The sequence below is a fragment of the Zalophus californianus genome, chromosome 5 (genome assembly GCF_009762305.2).
Source record: "Zalophus californianus isolate mZalCal1 chromosome 5, mZalCal1.pri.v2, whole genome shotgun sequence".
In the NCBI taxonomy this organism is placed as follows: domain Eukaryota; kingdom Metazoa; phylum Chordata; class Mammalia; order Carnivora; family Otariidae; genus Zalophus; species Zalophus californianus.
Genome location: NC_045599.1, coordinates 79,207,803 through 79,229,222, shown reverse-complemented (window position 1 = coordinate 79,229,222; position 21,420 = coordinate 79,207,803). Strand labels below are relative to the sequence as shown.

The 21,420-nt window shown below is 37.1% G+C and overlaps 1 protein-coding gene across 2 annotated transcripts in view; it reads left to right on the top strand.

The window, feature by feature from the left end:
• Window positions 1-604: 604 nt before the first annotated feature.
• Window positions 605-21,420, top strand: part of SLCO4C1 (solute carrier organic anion transporter family member 4C1) — a 65,038-nt gene continuing 44,222 nt past the window's right edge. For both annotated transcript variants that reach the window (XM_027605931.2, XM_027605930.2), the window contains exons 1-2: window positions 605-976; window positions 4,350-4,613. In XM_027605931.2, coding sequence (XP_027461732.1) covers window positions 631-976; window positions 4,350-4,613 — 610 coding nt within the window. In that variant the 5' untranslated portion in view covers window positions 605-630. The remainder of the gene's footprint in view (window positions 977-4,349; window positions 4,614-21,420) is intronic.

Sequence of the window (21,420 nt, the reverse complement as noted above, 5' to 3'; positions counted from 1 at the left end):
ATGACAGGTTAAAGTCGCACCATGATGTTCAAAATCCAAAGTATTGTATTTGTGGCTGCTTGACTCTTGGCAGTCCAGACCTAATCCGGTTTGGTAGTCAGCAAAGGAAGAAAACCGGCAGGATATTTTCTGGAATGATCTCCTGATGCAACTGTGTTTACAGCTTTCCTGTCAGCACCCAGAGGGAGCTTTATGGCCACCAGACTCGCAGCCTCTGGTTAGTTCCCAGGCCCTGGGCTCTGGGAAGCAGCGCGGCGGGCTGAGGGGCTTCGCGGGGTCAGCTGGCGGCGTCCGGGCCGGGCCGCACGCCCGCGCCCCGCAGTCCAGTAGACCCCCGCGGCAACAGGTGAGGCGCGGCCGAGCGCCAATCACCCCGCCAGCGGGCCCGGCGTCCGCGCTCCGCGCTCTAGGCGGCGGCAAGCTCGAAGAGGAGGGTTCCCGGCGGCACCGCGGCGGCGGCGGCGGCGGCGGCGGCGGCGGCACGGCGCTTTAGCGGTGCAGGAGCGACGGCACCGAGGCGGGAAGTCTTCCCGCACGGGGGCGCTGCCACCTGCGCGGGGGAGGAGCCAGAGGGGAACCGGGTTTTTCTGCCGCTAGAACGCGCTGGAGTTGGGAGAACCCATCCTGACCATGAAGGGCGGCAAAGGCATCGAGAACCCGGCTTTCGTCGCCTCCAGCCCAGACACCCCGCACCGTTTGTTTGCATCGCCCTCTCACGTCGAGGTCTCTGACTTGTCCGCCAATACCCAGAGACAGAATTCGCAGCCACAGGAACCTCAGAAGCCCCAGAAGTCACCGGAGCCACCCCGGCCTTCGGCGGATCCCGCTGTCTCCCAAGAGCTGTCCGTTCCAGAGCCGCTGAACGAGTTTGAGGAGGGACCCTGTGGGTGTGGGAACTTACAACCGCGGGGTCTCCAGCGCTGCAACACGCCCCAGGGCTTTCTGCTTTACTATTGCCTTTTGGCCCTCACGCAAGGTAATGGCCAGCGCCCGCTCGAGAGAGGACAGTGGCCCAGCGAGGGCGAGGAGGGGCGCGCGGAGCTGGTGGGGCGGAGAGGGCAGGTGCGCGCCGAGCCCGCATGGTAGACGCGCGGGATGAGGCAGCCCTGGCCTGGGGACTTGCAAGCGCTCGCACACACGTCAGCTGGGTCAGGCATCGCATTTTAGCTTTTCCTTTGTTGTAGCAACTTTTAAAACTTGCCATACGAGCTTTTCTCCCCCCACCGCCTTTTTTTTCCTTCTGTGTTCTACCTCAGTTTACTCGTTTCGATTCCTTAAAGGAAGGTGGAGATTCTTGGGGCCTTCCTTTGGGAACCGTTTACACTGGGGGTATCCAGTTCTGTGCTACGGAAGCATATATTTTGCTAAGCTCCTTACTAAAGGTTTTTTTTTTTTTTTTCATTGTTCTGGAAGGGAAGGATTAATTTGCAGGTGAGTTAGGTAAGGTAATTCTCAAAGGAGAAACTTGTGGTTAGGTAGAAGCATTCATGTTTTGTGAGTATATTTAGTTTGCGTTGTGTGCAGGTACAGGTGGAGCCCAGTAAATGTTAGCAAAGGCTCGAGGCGTTGTTGAAGGGTGAGGCTTTTGAAACGCAGAGGAGTTGTGCAGTATCTGTTTTGTTCCAGGATCTCTTTTAGGGTCTCTTGGGAGTTACTGATAAAGTCCACGTTTATACCCTTAGGAGTTTGCAGTCTAAACCTGGTTTGGAGGAGTGAGTGGTAGAGTAGAGGAAGAATGGCTCCCAGGAAAGAAAGCGTGGAGAAGGTAAAAGCTGTTGCTGTGTTGCCTAATGCAGGGGGTGAAAGAAACGGGAAGTCACACTAAGGTGACAGACACATTGAGGAGAGGTGAGCATTAAGATGGAGCATCCTGAAGGAAATGCTGAAGGTTAGTTAGAATTTGATGGTATGTGATATTTTTTGGTCACTTGAGTCTTACTTTCAAAGTATTTTGTAAAGAGAACATCCAGGGCTGATTGAGAGAAGTGTAATCCAAGAAATATGTTTGAGGAGGCGGATCTTTTTTAAGATTAACAGAAGAGTAAATCTAAATATATTCTTTCTGTTCTTACTGCTGCTCCCCTGTCTGAAAGGAACTCAGCGCCCCTTGCTTTTGCACATATTAGGTGTTCAGGAAGTAAGCATTGATTGAAGGTCAACTGCAGCTCTTCTGCCAAAGGTTGTTTTGTGCTAAAAATTTATTTCCATTTCCACGTTTCTTGTCCCCACCCAAGTTCGCCTTCTCTCAGTGTCTTGGTCTTAGTTGTCCAAAATCCATGATCAAACATTTCAGTGCCAAAGGAATGCAAAGTTCAAAGAAGGTGGACACAATTAAAATTTCTTGTTTTATCTTAAAACATATTCTGAAATTTCTGTATTCCAGAACACATACATCTAATGTAAAATATTGTTTAAAATTATTAGCAAATATTATTGACACTCCTAAAAAGATGTGTCAGTTTTAGCCTAGAGCTACATCTACCCAGAGGTCCCCAATTTAAGTAGCATAATCCTAGATGAAGGTGACCCAATAAATTCTTGCTCAGTTTAAATCTGAATTATTACCATTTAAGTTTGAATTATTACCATGTTTCTCAGACATGATCCCTGGGAGGTCCTTTTCCATGGTATATTAAGAAGTGTTTGGGAAAAACAAAAACAAAAACCCAAAACTTGTCAGGTTAGTTTACTTAGCCCAGAGTTTCTCTTAGCACTTAACCTCCTAATGTGCCTCCTATTTTCATGTATGTATAATAGAGACATATAGTATGCAATTTTTCATGAAATTTCCTTTTTTAAAGCAGAGTTCTTAGAACTTTTGCAGCATAGAATTCAGAGTGGTATTCATAGGCTTAATGTACTAAACCTCCACAAGAGTTTATAAATTTCTTTCTCAGAGAAGTACCAAAAAGACAGTGAGTTTTCATGATTGACTTTTAATCAGTATGGCAAGTGTTTGTTTTGGGAAGTTGATTTTTTTCTGGGAGGTGGAGTTGATTTTTGGATGGGGAAAGTTTTATATTCTCAGGTAGATTTATCTCATAAGCATGTCATTCCTAGGTACATTAGACACTTTACCTTTAAATTTTAAGAATTGTAAATTGTCTTTTGACTTATTAAACTGGCATAAAAGTAAAATCATGTTAGGACTTTTAAAACTTGTTATATCGATTTTCTTGAAATGTATTTCCAGTTAACAGTCTTGATAAAGCAAAATTTAAAGTGGTTGTAGAAATCATGTCTTGTGTATACTCTGTTAATTAATGAATGAAAACAATTCATGGCATCCTCTTAAGTAAAGGGGGTAACTAGTTACAAACTGTAATTTGATCAGATGCTTTTTATTTTCAACTTATACTAATGTTTAGACTCCTGTAAATTTAATCTGTATCTGGACAAAACGTTTTTGTTAAGTCAGTCACAATTAAATTTTCAACTTTTCCTTGTTTACCTTATGTTCTTCCATCATAGTTGCAATAAACAGATGAAGTGTGTATTTTTTGTTTACTTTGCATTTGATTTAGAATGCCCGTAGTTGAAATGACTCTTAGTGTTTGTTTATTTTTGCTCTAGGACCTTTTAAATTATAACTTTAATGTCTATAAAAGTGTTAGAGGAAAAGAGGTTTGAGAGATCAATTTCACCTTTCATAAGACTAAGTCAAGGATCTCTAGTTGTATATAAGTATGTTTAATAATTGAACAACCTGGGCAGCAATTGGGCATTACTTTTTTTTAAACATGTTTATTATTTTTTTAAGATTTTATTTATTTATTCATGAGAGACAGAGGGAGAGAGAGAGAAAAGCAGACTCCTAAGGAGCAGGGAGCCCGATGCGGGACTCGATCCCAGGACCCTGGGATCATGACCTGAGCCGAAGGCAGACGCTTAACCATCTGAGCCACCCAGCCACCCTGGGCATTACTTTAATGACCAGTGGAGTCACTTGTATTTTTGTACTCTTCTGAGTGAGGTCCATGAGTATGCTACTCTTGGAGTCTCTCTAGCGAACTGGCTTCATGAGAATTTACCAGTCTGATTCTCTCTTTGTCATATAGAGAAAAATGAAGTTAGCTACAATTTAGTATGTGGTAAGCATCGATTTTATTTAACAGCTGAAAAGTCACAAGTGTACCATTTAAAAGCAAACTGATTTTTAAGGAAGTATGTTTGAGTTGCTAGCTTTGAAACTTTGGGACTTTTAAAATTGGTGCATTAAAAAAATGTCAAAATAAATGACAGTCAAACTTTAGTCACAACCAAACTTTAGTACATTGTGTTAAAAATCATAATCCATATGGTGAAGTTAATAAAAATCATGCACATACATTTTCTTTTCTCTCTTTTAGGTATTATAGTAAATGGCCTCGTAAATATCAGCATTTCCACTATTGAGAAGCGCTATGAAATGAAGAGTTCTCTGACGGGCCTGATATCATCAAGCTATGATATCTCCTTCTGTTTGTTATCTTTATTTGTGTCATTCTTTGGTGAAAGAGGCCACAAACCAAGATGGCTTGCATTTGCATCCTTTATGATAGGACTGGGAGCACTTGTATTTTCAATGCCAAAATTTTTTGGTGGAAAATACCAGTTGGGGTCCTTTTTTGAAGGTAAGTTTCTGTTGTGTTTTTGTTTGTTTTAATTTAAGAAGTACTCTAAAACAAGGCCCTTAATTCTATATTGCAACTCACTTGTGCAGGTAAGGTAAGGACTTAGTCTCCTCCACTGTTTACTGTTTGTTTTGATGTGAATTGTGTGAAGTAGATTACAGAGATTGCATTATTCATTGCTTCAGTCATTATTCACATTATTAATCTTCTGATACTCATTCTCCAAATTACACACAGTCCTCAAAAAGCAATGATCAATTTTCCTTTGCACTTGTAACCTCATTGGGGTTCTAAGATCTATAGTTTTCCCCTTTGTGTGTGTGTGTGTGTGTGTGTGTGTGTGTGTGTCTGTGTGTCTGTGTGTTGTAAAGATACTATTTATTTATTTGACAGAAAGAGAGTGAGAGAGAGAGAGCACAGGAGGAGAGAGGGTCAGAGGGAGGAGCAGACTTCTTGCTGAGCAGGGAGTACAATGCCAGGATCCCTGGGACTCTGGGATCATGACCTGAGCCAAAGGCAGACACTTAACAAACTGAGCCACCCAGCACCCCCCCAAGCCACCCCTGCCTTCTGGTTTTATTTGCTGTGCTTACAGCTCTGCACCCTGGACATGTTGATGCCCGATTCCTGAGATAAAGAGAGATGAAATTTATAGAACTGAAGCTGGCTGTATTTATGACTGTAGTTTAGAGATTCAGAACTTCATGAGTTACCTAACATGTTGCTCTGGTTAGTTGAAAAAAGCACATTGTCCAAAGGCTCAAAAGGAAATTTGACTGTATTTCTACTTTTTTTTTCCTCCCAAGGAATCATTTTCAGTGGAAAAACAATTATGGTAGAGCCAGAGGGATGTGCTAATGAGGACCTTAACATTTTTATTGTCTTTCCTGGGATTTTTAATAGCAAATGTTGAGAAAAAGAGGGCTATAAAATTAACTTTCAGGAGTTAGGTAAGTGAAGAAAAGGCTTAGCATAAGAAGAAAGGAGAACTGGGGCCTGCTGCAATATAGGCATTATTTTTAAAAAGTTAAGGCCGTTACATTTGTGAGTTTTAATATTGAAAATTAATACTAAAGTGTTAACATTCCTAAGACCAACTTCCAAATTATAGAATGACGACAAATTGGAAAGTATTTTTAACAATTTAACAATAATATTTTTAACAATTATGCATTGTGGTTTTAGGAGTATACTTATTAGGTAAGCACCCTTCATTTTGGAAATAAAAATAGAATATACAAGCATATAGGACCAATAGAGGGTTTTTTTTTTTTCAAAGATTTTATTTATTTATTTGACAGAGAGAGAGACAGCTAGAGAAGGAACACAAGCAGGCGGAGTGGGAGAGGGAGAAGGCTCCTTACTGAGGCTCTCTACTGAGCAAGGAGCCAGATGTTGGGCTTGATCCCAGGACCCTGGAATCATGACCTGAGCTGAAGGCAGATGCTTAACCAACTGAGCCACCCAGGCGCCCCCAATAGAGGGTGTTTTTAAAGTATGGTAAGGGGGGTGGGGGGATGGGTTAGCCTGGTGATGGGTATTAAAGAGGGCACGTTCTGCGTGGAGCGCTGGGTGTTATGCACAAACAATGAATCATGGAACACTACATCAAAACTAATGATGTAATGTATGGTGATTAACATAACAATAAAAAATGTAAAGTAAAAAAAATAAAGTATGGTAGAGTTTGGAATAAATGAGATAAGGAAAATATGTTATCAGTGGAAAGATCACTTATATAGATTCTAGTACATTATCTAATATTGGACAAGATTCTGTAAGGCCAATGTCACGTAATTTCACTGGAGGTAGTTTTAGGAACAAGGCACACTAGGCTTTAGTATGACACTTTTGAAATCTTAACAGTAAGGTAAAGTCTAAACTTGAGTCTGTCACACAGGAAACATGATACTGATTCTGTGAGAGCAAAGATATTGTGTTTATTGCATTTACGTGGTAATCTTTGTGCTAAATCAGATTCCTCACTCTTCCAGCTGATCAGATGCCCTACTTGTTCTTAAAGTATATGAGCTTTGATAAAATCTCTGACTCTCTAAACTAAAACATAACACCTGTTCCAGTACCAAAGTCTGATCTCTCTTCAGCAATTTTCTTAGGTTCATCTCTTGCCATACACACTTTGAATTGCAGCTAATCTGAATGATTTATAATTCTCAAGGGGAAATGGCCACAAATTAAGGTGTGTGTGGGGGTCGGGGCAGGGATGAAGCCAAGAAGATTGCTAAAACCAGGTCACATTATGGTGTACTATGTAAATTTTCACTAAGTTCTTTTTGATAAATCTTACTGATATTTTTTATTATTTTAGTTGAAGTAGATTAGATAGAGGAATTGGCTGATTATGAGGTTTTTAGTCTAAATTAGACTCATAGTTTAAATAATAGCTTATCATTGGCAAATGGAAACAAAAACTCAGGTTGCCCTTATGTTCTGTCATTCATAAAATGAATATTGATATGGATTGTACATGGTGCTGAGATAATAACAGTGAAACAGTTTCATGCCATCAGGATTTTATGTAGTGGAAGAAATAGAAAGTTGATAAACAAACAAAATAATTGAGGATTAAAGTGAGTGTATGAAGGGAACAAATAGTATGAAGTAATAGTGTATAAAAGAGAAATATGTGGGCAAACGAAGGCCGTTGTGACAATAACTGGATAATGAGGAACCAGCTTTGAAAGATGCTTTCCAGGTTGGAGAAATACATGGTAAATGGCCTTAGGGGGAAAGAGGTTGGTAGGTTTTAGGAATTGTCGCTTTGGCCAGCATGATCAAAGCAAGGGAGAACATGCATGAGATGAATTGGAGAGACAGGTAGACACCAACATGAGGCATTTAGATTTTCCTTTAAGTGCAGTGGGAAATCATTAGGAAGTTCCCCCCCCCCTTTTTTTTTTAAGATTTTATTTATTTGAAAGAGAGAGAGGAGGATGCACATGAGCAGGGGGTGGGGGTGGTTAGAGGTAGAGGGAGAAGCAGATGCCCCACTGAGCAGGGAGCCCGACTACACAGGGCTCCATCCTAGGACTCCAAGATCATGACCTGAGCAGAAGGCAGACGCTTAACTGACTGAGCCACCCAAGTGCCCCGAGAAAGTTTTCCAAAGAGATGTGCATGAGCTTATGTTCTGATATCATTTTGGCTTCTGTTGTTCTGAAGGACGAGAGTAAATGGGAAAAAAATCACCTAGGAGTTTTTTTTACTAGAGTCCAGGTGAGAGATAAAGTTGGTTGGACTGGGCTGGTATCAGTAAAGATCTAAAGGAATGATTGATTCTCAATGTTTTTTCAAGGAAAAAGAGATAGGACTATTTGGTAGATTGAATATGAAAGAGGAATGAGTAATGACTCCTTGATACTTGGCTTGACCAACTGGGGCCATTCACTAGCATTAGGAGTGGAAATCAAGAAATCAGGTTTGGAATTAGTGTGAACTGAATATTATATATCTATCCAGTGTTGTAATATGTATCTTTGAACATACATGTTTATATAAGTGTGCCAGTTACTCTTTAGCTTTCATCCCTAGAAGTGCTCATATTAGGTTTGAAGGCCTTCCTCATTCTAATTTTTGATAGATAATGCCACGCTGACTTTTAGGAAGGGATATACCGGTTACTCTCTCACACTTAGTATATGAAAATGCCTAGTTGCTATTTTGAATTTTTGCATTTTTTTCTCCTGAAAGTTTTCTTTAATAGGAATGTGCCTTTGTGGTATGTATGTGTCGTGTTAACGGTATAACCAATACAAAATTCAGGACTAAAACCACATTACATATCTAAAGGAAAGGGACCCAGGCATTTAGAAACAGAAGGAATGCTAGAAATCATAAATTCCTTCTTTCATAGTGCAGAACCTTAGGGTAAGAGGTGAAATAGTGATTTCATAGAGAGGTCAGTAACAGCTAAAACTAGTACTAGTTTTTAATTTTTTTGTTTATTTCTCATAGGTTTATTAACTATATTGAATAGTTTCAATATTTTTACGAATTTATTTTTTAAGTGTTTACTTATTACATAATTATTTTTATGAATTTAAACCACTTCCTGCAATTTCAAATAGCCAGTTATAATGATCTATACTTTCTTAAAAACAAGGAAGTCAATCCACTTTTGCACATTTTGGACTCTATAACCAAAAAGCTTAATGATTTGTCCAAGTCTAAGGGGAGTATACAAGAAAACTGGAGATCAGTGGGCAAAGAAACAAAAGAGTTGAAAACTCCCTGTAAATAAACTGGAAACAAAGGCATGTACAATCTTGTTAGGTAATATAACATAAATAACCTAAAGAACCTAACACTAAGAAATCATTTTATTAATTGAAATTATACATGTAATTTAATTTGAAAATGACATTGAGAGCATTTTTCCTTCGTGTGTTTTTTTTTTTTTTTGTTGTTGTTTTTTGAACTTGAGAAAAGTCAGGGCTCAGTTTGGATGAAATCATCTCTATAAGGGGAGATTAAAGTAATATAATAGAGTTGGTAATTAAAGGAAAACAAAATGTGAAATATGATAAGCATGTATAATTTCCACAGGTGTTAGAAAAACACAAAAGGATGTCAAGAGTTAGCAAAAGGTAGAAAAGTGTTTGAAAACAGCTTGAATTTTCTATTCTGTAAAAATTAAAGTAGGTTTGGAAAAGTATTTTTTTAAGGGAAATGCTTATGAAGACCTAAGGATTAGGTGTGATTATCTAACTTTGGAGATAATATTTATCAAAGGGAAGTTTTGATTGTTATTGGATACAAAAAAAGGGTAGAATTAAAATTGAGAGAAATGCTTCTCAGGACTAATTTTTATATATGTTAGCCTGAAAATAGAATAGTGTCATAAAATATTTTCAAGTAAATAATATTTGATATTTACTTTTGATATATTTTAACTTGTTATAATATATTTTAATATAACTTTGAAATATTATAAAAATATATTAAGTAAATCTTTACCACATAACATTTTGTTTTCCTCCAAGCACTTTTTAATTCCTTGTGGATGAGCGTTAATTTAATGGTGTTAAGGAAAATAATCTTTTTGTCTCTTTGAGACCTTGGGAGGGGGATGATTAGTAAAAACTTAGAAATTATGGGTAATTATTAAATCCAGTGAAGCTCTTTTTCTTTATTGACCAATAGTTGGATAACTTTTCTTAAGTTGTATTATTTTCATGTTTCTCTTTTCCATTCCTTTCTCAGGAAAAGGTAGCTCTCAACACTTTACATTTACTTCAGCATTAAATTTCTAATGTTTTAGATTGGTATTTCAGGAAGAATTCTGTACCAAAGGATGTTAGTTATGCAGTGACTATTTAAAATTTTGAACTAGGAAAATGATTAGCGTGGGACTCAATGTGTGATTGAGCTTTAATTACTGTTTTGTCTTTTATCTTGTATTCATAAGGACTTTTTAAATATGGAATACTTGTCTAGATTGGAGAAGACATAGGGCCAAGGATCTTACAGTTTTACGATTACTAATTTAATACAGTATACTTAAATTTTGCTGGGCCTCTGAGTGTTCTTTCTTGATATTCCTTCTTCCTTATAAAGAATCAGTTTTATTTTTCTTATATTTCAATTTAATTATAACAAATGAATAAAAAGGAAAGATGATATCTTAGAAGATGTAATGGTGTAATAAAACAAGTGATTCAAAAGATTTTTAAATTCAATATATACAATAAAAGATCTAGAACTAAATTTTAGGGATGGTCAGTGCTCCAGATGAAACTAGCACAGTTTTTAATATCCAAGGCACTTCGGACTTCCCCAAACTTCCTAGATTGTATGAGTTACCCTGGATGCTTGCTACTGTCACTTAATGTCCCTTGGGGATCCTGATTCAGTAAGTCTGGAGTAGGACTCAGGAATTTATATTTTTTAAAACTACCCAGGTTATCTTATCAGTCCATTTGGGGAAACATATGTCCAGTTTGGTGCTTGATTATTTTGTACTGTTTCAGCTGTGGGCACAGAGGTTCTTTTCATTTCAGGATTATTGCTTTATAAATTCCTTTAAAATAGAAGTTTCACAACTGTCATGAAATACTAGATACTTTAATGCAGCCAGTTTTTTTGAAATTCAAATGACCAAGCTTCTGAAATAGAGGAAACTAACAGAGAAAATTAAGTAGGAAGGCATGTGTCAATGAGTTGTTAGCACAAACTCATTTCTGCTCCCAGCTATAATTTGTAAATAGAAAAATGCATGCCCTTGTGCAAAAGAATATAATGTCCCAGCATTTCCCAAAGTATGATCTGCAGAGCACAGTTTCTGAAGATATTAAGAATATCTTAAAAATAAGTTCCATGGTTCAATGAGTTTGGGAAAATCAAAGTTAAGGGGTGTCTCTGTTGCATCCCTATAAAAGTTAATGCAGTTTTGAATCTTTAGTTAGAGGATGTGATATGTACCAAAGGACTCCACTGCTTGCCCCTTTACTTGGCTTCTAGGGCTTACGTCATGTTTTCTCCCCCAGATAAGTGTTTTGGTGAACAGGCTTTGGGAATACCTGTTCTATGCTATCTTATGTCATTTTGAAAGCCCTTGTTGAATTTAGCATCTTCATTATGGCCAGCTTTAGAACAGCATGTCATGGATAGTATGTGTTCAAGAAAGGTTTGTTGAGTTGTCAGATACATTAATGAATGAATGGATCCTTTCAAATTAGAGGCATATTAGGAGTCTAATGACTTCCTTTCCACAGAAGGCAGTAAGAGCAGTTAATGTCAGATAGAGGCAGTTTGGGATGCTCTGTTCACATTTTCCATAAACCTGGCCTAAGGAGTAATGAGAGTAATGGGGCGGTTTCTTTTCTTTTCTTTTCTTTTTTCTTTTCTTTTCTTTCTTTCTTTCTTTCTTTCTTTCTTTCTTTCTCTTTCTTTCTTTCTTTCTTTCTTTCTTTCTTTCTTTCTTTCTTTCTTTCTTTCTTTCTTTCTTTCTTCTTTCTTTCTTTCTTTCTTTCTTTCTTTCTTTCTTTCTTTCTTTCTTTCTTTCTTTCTTTCTTCTTTCTTTCTTTCTTTCTTTCTTTCTTCTCTCTCTCTTTCTTTCTTTCTTTCTTTCTTTCTTTCTTTCTTTCTTTCTTTCTTTTCTTTCTTTCCTTCTTTCTTTCTTTCTTCTTTTTTTCTTTCTTCTTTCTTTCTTTTTGCCACTGAATTGGGCGGAACTGTGTTATCAGAGGCAAAGTAAAGATGATCTTTACATGTAAGATTTGGGATCTGAAAAATTTGCAGTGCGAAAAAGGAAGCTAAAACAAGAAGCATATTCAGAAATAGTAACACAATGTTTTGATATTCTCCTTTCGGTTTTTGTCTTAATTACTTGCAAAACTGGATTTCCCTGTGTAGCTACCATGCTTCTAAGGTGATGCTAAAATGGCAGGAATTTTTCTTGATAGACTATTAGTAGGGATTACCCTTATTTGTTTTCATGTATAAAATAAAAGGAAATGCTCTGATAAGGCATTCAAGTTGACCATAGGCATAGTTGTCTCTTACTGGTATAATGTATGGGAGGTAATAATTAAGCAATGCTTTTGTCGCTTCCTCAGAAAGGTTGGTAAAAATGTGGTTTGTGGCAAGAAAGAAATGAGGAAATTCTGTTTTCTAAGTCACTGGTCTTAAAAAATGCACAAAGAGCCACTGTGTGTTTTAATGTATTTTTTCCCTTTATTTCAATAATATTAACACATTACATTCAAGGAAAGTATGCAGGAGTATAGCAGGGATATTAGGGTCAGACAAAACTGAATCTAAATTTTGCTCAAACATTGTGTGATAGAGCTGTGTGGCCCTGGACAAGCTTTACTAAAAATTATGATGATGATAATAACTCCTACCTCATAGGAGACTGTACATGTACAGTGATAAGGCAGTGCCTGGTGTATGGTAAGTGCTCATTAAATAGTAGCAATGAATAATGATGCTCATGATAATTAAGTAACAGCTATACTAATGTAAAAAACTACCTTTCTTGGGGCACCTGGGTGGCTCAGTTGGTTAAGCGTATGCCTTCAGTTCAGGTCATGATCCCCAGGGTCCTGGGATCCAGCCTTGAGCCTCGGGCTCTCTGCTCAGTGGGGAGCCTGCTTCTCCCTCTCTCTCCACAGCTTCCCCTGCTAGTTCTCTTTTTCTCTGTCTCAAAAGAAGGAAACAAAACAAATAAAAAACTACCTTTCTTGGTTTGGTTAGTTATGGGCAATGGTAATTACAAAATCATATAAACAACTAAAAATCTTTCAAAATGGTACATATATATTTTTTTCCTTTGGTAGGTGTCACTTGATACTGATGTATCTCAAGTCTGGCTAAACACCTCCAAAATACGATATTAGAGAGGGTTATAATTAGCTATGTTTCCAGGATTATATTCTTAGGAGATGAGAAGGTAAATTTGTTTGGTGTAGCTCAGCTTAAAATGATCCACTCAAAATAGTATACTAAAATATTATCTTTTAAATAGTCAGAGTGCCTATTTAAATATCTTTAATTTTTTATCTGCTTTTAAACATGATACATCCTTTGCAAGCCATTCAGAAGATAAAACCAAAACCAAAACCAAAAAGAAATGGAATAAAAGGAAAAATGGTGAATAAATGGAACAAAAAAGGAAGGAAATAAGAAATTTTTTTCTATTTTTTGTTATGTTAATCACCATACATTACATCATTAGTTTTTGATATAGTGTTCCATGATTCATTGTTTGTGCATAACACCCAGTGCTCCATGCAGAACGTGCCCTCTTGAATACCCATCACCAGGCTAACCCATCCCCCCACCCCTCCCCTCTAGAACCCTCAGTTTGTTTTTCGGAGTCCATCATCTCTCATGGTTCGTCTCCCCCTCCTATTTACCCCCTTCATTCTTCCCCTCCTGCTATCTTCTTATTCTGCTTTTTTTTTCTTAACATATATTGCATTATTTGTTTCAGAGGTACAGATCTGTGATTCAACAGTCTTGCACAATTCACAGCGCTCACCATAGCACATACCTTCCCCAGTGTCTATCACCCAGCCACTCCATCCCTCCCACCCTACCCCTACTCCAGCATCCCTCAGTTTGTTTCCTGAGATTAAGAATTCCTCATATCAGTGAGGTCATATGATACATGTCTTTCTCTGATTGACTTATTTCACTCAGCATAACACCCTCCAGTTCCATCTACGTCGTTGCAAATGGCAAGATCTCATTCCTTTTGATGGCTGCATAATATTCCATTGTGTATATATACCACCTCTTCTTTATCCATTCATCTGTCGATGGACATCTTGGCTCTTTCCACAGTTTGGCTATTGTGGACATTGCTACTATAAACATTGGGGTGCACGTACCCCTTCGGGTCCCTACATTGTATCTTTGTGGTAAATACCCAATAGTGCAATTGCTGGATTGTATGGTAGCTCTATTTTCAACTTTTTGAGGAACCTCCATACTGTTTTCCAGAGTGGTTGCACCAGCTTGCATTCCCACCAACAGTGTAGGAGGGTTCCCCTAATAAGAAATTTTTGTAACACATCATAGATTACCCACTGCTAATATTGTTTAGCCTTCTTAGTGTACATCTACATTTATACATGTATTCACAAATAGTCACACATAATACACACATTTTCATTATAGTCATTAATACACGTTCATGCACAATCCACACACTCTTACTAACATTTATACATATTCATACATCTTACATCACATTTACACATATGTATTCAAATGTAAATTTTAAGGAAACACATTTTGAATTTCTAGATATCCACTTTTTCTTTAGGAATATACATTGGATATTGTTATATGTTAAAACAGAGTTGTGAATTATTTATACTTTTATATTCATTTTATAGATAACCTTTTTAATCAGCTCTCTTTTGTTATGTTTTTTATTAATACATTTTTCTGGTTAGAGAAGTTCTGTGGGTCATTGCAGACAATTTGGACAATAGAAATAGGAAAAGAAAAAAATTTTCGTTGTTTTTTCTCAAGGAAAACAACTTTGGGACAGTGTTAATGTTTTTAGTATGTCTCTTTCTTATCAAGTTAATATTTTGTATAGTTTGCAAACCTTGAGCATTCTTATGCTTGCATAACATTCCATTTAAAATTTTCACCATTCTCATAAAGTTGAATATTTATATTTAAAAAGTTTTCTATTGTAAATTACCTCATGCTAACATTGTTATGTTTAAAGATTTTACTATATTTTGGTAATTATACAGTATTTAACATTTCGGAATTGGATTTTTTCACTCAGGCTAATTCTCTAAAAACTCATCAGAGTGATGGTTATCAATTATTCATTCCTTTTTATTGCTAATTACTAAGTAGTTCATGGTGTGAATATATCATGCATGGTTTGTTTAACCATTTACCTACTAAAGGACATCTGAGATGATCCCTTATTTGGCTGTTACAAATAAAGTTATGAATATTTGTACAGATTTTTGTGTGAACATAATTCCATTTCTCTAGGATAGATGCCCAGGAGCAAAACAGCTGGGTCATGTGGTAGTTTTATGTTTATTTTTTTTGAGAACTGTTTAACTATTTTCCAGAGGGACTGTACTATTTTATGGCCCACCAGCAACGTATGAATGATTCCACCCTTGCCATCATTGGGTGCTGTCATTATTTTTTATTTTAGCTATTCTGATAGGTTGCGATGAAATCTCACTGTGGCTTTAACTTGCATTTTCCTAATGGCTGATGATGTTGAGCATCTTTGCTTGTGCTCATTTGCCATCTATTTGTCCTTGGTGTAATGTCTGTTCATGTTTTTTGCCCATTTTCTAACTGGATTGTTTAATTTTTACTGTTGAATTTTGGAAGTTGCTTATGTATTCTAAGTCCTAGATCTTTGTCAGATAGGTGATTTGCAATTATTTTCACCTGATGTATAGCTTATCTTTTCATACTTTTAACAGGGTTTTTTTTATAAGAGCAAAGTTTTTTAATTTTGATGAAATTCAGTTTATCAATTTTTCCTTTTATGGATTATATTTTTGTTGTCAAGTCTAAGAATTCTTTACTTGTCCTAGATCCTAAAAAAATGTTATTGTTTTCCATTTTTGTGTGTGATACATTTTGAATCTTGACTCTCTTTGTATTCCCATTAGCACTAGCATTCTCTGTGATTTTCCTTTAATACTCCAAACACATAAGAGATATATTTGTCACAATTATCATACTGGTTGGGAAAGGAGAAAATACGTAGCAGTCACTAGTTCAGAGAAATCCTGAAATCCCACTGGGAAGATGTTATGCTTGTTCCTTGAGTAAACCTGCTTCTTGGGAGGGGCTCAGTGTTCTCTGTTGGTCCTTTTTATTGTCTGTGGCTATATTTGAAGAGGGCAAAAAGAAAATATACTCCTTGGATGGTTAGAATCTGTATCAGCCTCTTTCTTACCTGTAGAAATTTGGGAACTAAGGGTTATTTTCATCCTCATTCAGTCATAACCCCTCTGAGAAGAGGCTGGTGGGTCATTTGGTGGTGCAACTGTTTCAAAAAGCCAGTTTGTTAATCTAATTGATTCAGGTGTATGTGCCAATAACCATACTCATAGTTTTGTTGTATGTCTTATCTTTCTTAACCTCATGCCTCTCTCTGGACTTAATTAAGCATATCAGACTAATGGGAGAGTCATACCCTTAGGTACTTTTCTCTAAGCCATATTTTCCAATTAAAAGTATTTGCTTGGTACCATCTTAATCCATTTAATGGTATTAACAATGAGTGTGACCAGAGCCTTGTTTTTAATCCATGACACAATCTGTTTTAATTGACCTTTGTTGCTCACAAAGGACTTCTGAGTTTTATCTTTTATAGGATTTGGATGAGAAGCAGTTGTCTCTTCCAACTGTAAACTCTAATCATCCTGTGCCCTTTCATTCCATCCAGAATACTTGGCACAGATCCACTGACTACCCATAATGTCATTACTGTCAGTTATTTGGGTTATTGGAGAAGATCAGAAAGGCAACGACCCATAAGGCTCTGTAGGATGTTAAAATATGTTACTTAAGAAAGAGTTTCAGCACAAACTTGCACCATTGTTTAGCCTATTATCTGGCATAGGGTAGATAGTAGATATTTGTTGAATAAGGAGAGGGACACTCTATAATGCACAGACGAGCCCACCACATGAAAGAGGACAGAAGGGAGAAAGGAACTGTTTCAGAAAGTTAATGAATAAACAAACTTACAGGATTTCTTTATTGAAATAATTCTGAACTTCCTGAGTAGTACTAAATTGTTCATGGGATCCCTGGGAATAATGTGAAAAACATTTCTTTCTTGAAAAATTATCTGTAGCCATGCTATTTTCTTTTTGTAGATTGTATTTCCTATTATCTCCATTTTGTTACCAATCTGGTCGTGTTTCCAATTTCAGTTTTATAAGAGCAATTAATTGCTATAATAAAAAGTATTTTACCTTTTGTCTGAGTTTTTAAGATAGACTCTGGTATTAAGAAGAGGTCATAATAACTATATAAAATAGAAAATATTGGTCCTTCTGTTTTTACTAAATAAGACATTTTCTAGGATACAATTTTTGTGACAGAATTCTGGTTACTTCAAACTGAAATATTCTCTAGTCCTAATGTAGCATTTAAATTTCATTTATTACTGTCCTTAATTTATGATTTCTATTCATTCTTTTTCAGATTAATCTGTTACACTCTGACATTTCCATTTTGTTTTTTTAGCATTTATTCTTAATTTCTTTTGTTTATTTTTATTGCTATAATACTTAGAGCATATAAATTTTGTATTTGTCAGGTTTTAATTTTTATAATATCAGTTAGTACTGTTACTACATCAGAATGAATTTTTGGGGAATGTAAGGGTTATAATTTATTCATCATTTTCAGTAGCTAAAATAGTAGCTACTCTGTCGAATTTTAATAAATTGAGTTAACCAGGGCTTTTTGCTATGAAATTTAATTGATCTTATATTCTTTTTTTAAGATTTTATTTTATTTATTTTTTAATATATTTATTTATTTAAAAGATTTTATTTATTTGAGAGAGAGAGAATGAGAGACAGAGAGCATGAGACAGAAGAGGGTCAGAGGGAGAAGCAGACTCCCTGCCGAGCAGGGAGCCCGATGCAGGACTCGATCCCGGGACTCCAGGATCATGACCTGAGCCGAAGGCAGTCGCTTAACCAACTGAGCCACTTAGGTGCCCTTTATTTATTTATTTGACAGAGACACAGCGAGAGAGGGAACACAAGCAGGGGGGAATGGGAGAGGGAGAAGCAGGCTTCCTGTAGAGCAGGGAGCCTGATGTGGGGCTCGATCCCAGAACCCTGGAATCATGACCGGAGCCGAAGACAGACGCTTAACGACTGAGCCACCCAGGCGCCCCTGAATTGACATGTTTAAGTGGGAAAGTTCTAAGTCTTATGGGCAGAAACCCAATCTGAATCAGTATTGTAGGGTTTCACAACCCTTTAACCAATTCCCAGATCTAAGCTAGTTCACAGATACAGAATTCATTATTGATAGGGAGGCTAGATATCTTTGAAGAGCTTTACAACAAAGCCAGGAGTATGTGATGCTTCTCTTTTCCTAAACCTATCCTAAAACCTTTTATCCAGTGTTGAGGGGGAAGGGTAGTATTCATACTCATTAGAGGTGATTAGATAATGGCTCTGAACTCACCTGATCTCTGGAGTTCTAGAATAGTGCCATGGTCCGCTGGTAAGAAAGGGACTTACAGAGGTCCAATAATGGACTTGGCCCCAAACTGCTCTATATCACAGTGAGATATCCATCCTGTAATTTCCCCTAGTCTTAGGATATAGAAAGTGTATAGATATATTAGCTGGTAGAATCTCCACACTGGTTACCTGGCCTGTGGTTTGAGACATATTATTGTAGGAAGAAATGATTAAAAACCTGTGAATGAACTAGTAAACTAGAAGTAATACTGTATTCTTAAGAGGATTATGGAATTTTGTGATGCCATCAAGATTTGAAAGATATTGGGATGGTGAGTCCTACTACATTTTCACTTTTTTTATGAATTTGGTATAAATGAACGATAAAGTCATGGAAAAATGACTTTAGATCATTATAAATATAATCAAAATTATAACTACTTTTTTATTACTTTATAAAGTATACATAATACTAATTATAGCCACGTTTCCAGATTTGGTACCTTTTCTGGAGCAAATCAACATAGACCCTGATATCTAATATATATCTATTGATCTGGCACATGTTTTGTTTCACTTTTCAACTGCAAAGTAATCAAGATGACTTGCTTTTCTGTGGAGGAACAAGCGTATACCACCATTGTCTTACATCAGTACAGCATACATCGTCTTGCTCTTTGGTATAATATGGTCTCGAGCAGTGGTTCTCAACTGTGGCCCATTTTCTCTTTCTGGAGACATTTTTTGATTGTTATGACTGGATTGGAGGGTGCTACTGGCACCTGGTGGGTAGAGGTCAGGGACACTGGGAGACATCCTACAAGACCTACAGGAGGGGCCCTGCCACAACAAGGATTATCTAGCCCCAGATTGACATTTGTGAAACTCCAGTCTAGAGGTACCATGATTATCTTACTATCCCACAGAATGTCATGCTGGATTTTATCTTGATGGTATTAAGCTAATTGGACTTGCTTAGTTGAGTATTTATTTATTTATTTATTTATTAAGGTATTTTAGAAGCCTTAGTAAAGTATATGTACGCTAGAGAAAAACCACAAAAATATCAGGAGCCTACCATAACAGTGTGGCCAAGGCCATGTTATAGTATCCACTTTGCATGTTCCACACTCTGTACTTGAATAGCCCTTGGTGTATCTTTTGGGATTTGGGAGACCTCACCTACCTCATTTATATACATTAATCTAACATATTTATTGGTTAATGCCTAATATTGCCAGAATTGGGTAGGAACTGAAACAAGGTAAAGTTCTTGCAGCAGGTATAGGCAGTATTTTTGGCGGACAGGCAGGATGTAGGAAGCCTCTGACAAGTCTTCACAGGGAAATCACTGTGAGGACCCCTAGGTTTTTGTAGTAAGACCATGCTTTCTTCTGCTTACAGTATTCTCCATTTGAAAAGCAACTCTTGGTTTGGTACTAGATGTTGGTATATTAGACATAAACATGATTATGATCTGAACTCCCCATGATGAAGTATGTGTTATCTACTGTAACAAATCATAAAATTAGACATGTAAAGCAATATTTTTTATTAAATGAAATGGTAGATACAAGTAGGTTTGGAAAGCACAAGTAACTCTATAGGCAGGCATCTCACATTTGTACGCTGCTTGTTTTTATTGCCTTGTCTATGAACTGAAAGATATTTTTGTAACTTGTTCACTTGAGGATATCCTTTGTGGAAGAGGTTCTCAATCAGAAAGAAAAGATGGTCTGTACAGGGTATGTCATTCAGTGTCTTGTATAATTGTACCATGTAAAGAGTGGCCATAATGACATAAGCATGGATTCGGAAACATGCCTTTCCTTCATCAAGACTGGTCTAGCTACCCTCACTGCAGATGGACTGCTTGACTTACTAACTATAGGGGCCAGTTCTGAGAGCTTCTGATATGCCACCTTTCCCCAGGGCAACCAATATACCCAAAGGCAGTTAAAATATATCTCAACTAGTGGCAAAGTATCCTCCTGACTTAACCATATATTCTAGATATGAATTTCTTTTCATGCCCTCCATGTCTCTACCAACACTCAGCATTATTTGACTCCCAGAATGTCTTATTCATTATTATTATATTCTATACATCACTTCTGACCAAGAAACTTATTTTGCATCAAGAGAAGTATAGTAACGAAGTCCTGCTCACGAAATTCACCTATATGTCTTACTCTGTACCCTAAACCCAGAAACCACTGACTTGCAGGATTGGTGTCCATTGCGTTGTAATTTGCAGGATAAAATTTTCTTAGAACATGGTATATGTGTTAAATAAGGCAGAAACCACTCTGTTTTGCTGGATCCTTTATAGCCATAATGCTTAGGGTAAGGAGCTAGGAGTGGCAAAGGATTTGTGCCTCTTCCTACTGTATCTAAAAATCCATTTATGGAATTTTTGCTTTCTGCCTTGGTTTTGTTGAGTCCTAGTCCCCAAGGGATAAAAACTTTCATCAGATAACACAGTCATTATTCCCTTAAAGTCAAAGCTGAGACTGTACCCTAATTATATATATATATATATATATATATATATATATATATATACACACACACATACATATATATAATATATATAATTATTTTATCTATTTATATTAAATAATCAACAGGAAGAGAGGGTGGTCACTGAACTGGCAGAAATGATAGGTCTTAGTTACTCAGGGGAAATTGGGTTGCTTCTATACAGTGTCCCCCCAGAATATATTTTGGACTGAGGGAATTTACTTGCAAGCCTCTTAATATTCCCACAACCAATAGTATTCTTAAAAGGATAACTGTGGCAACCAAACAGATAAAAGAGCTGAAGACTTGAAAATGCTATGTAAAATCCCAGACCAGTTGAGATATAGGCAGGAAGTAAAGAGAACACAACCTGGATGATAGGAAAGGAAGTGATGTTTGTCAACTCAGGCTTTCTGACCAGCTATAGAAGGAAGAACTATAGAACTTGTCAATTGTCCTACTGTTGTTTTCCTCTACCCATTATATGAACACCACTGGTGATGACCAACCTTTCAGTGTTGGTTTCAGGTGGGATAATAACTGGATTGACATCACCCCAGGATGATGTTTTGGTGATAGATTCTGTTGGATTTCCTTTG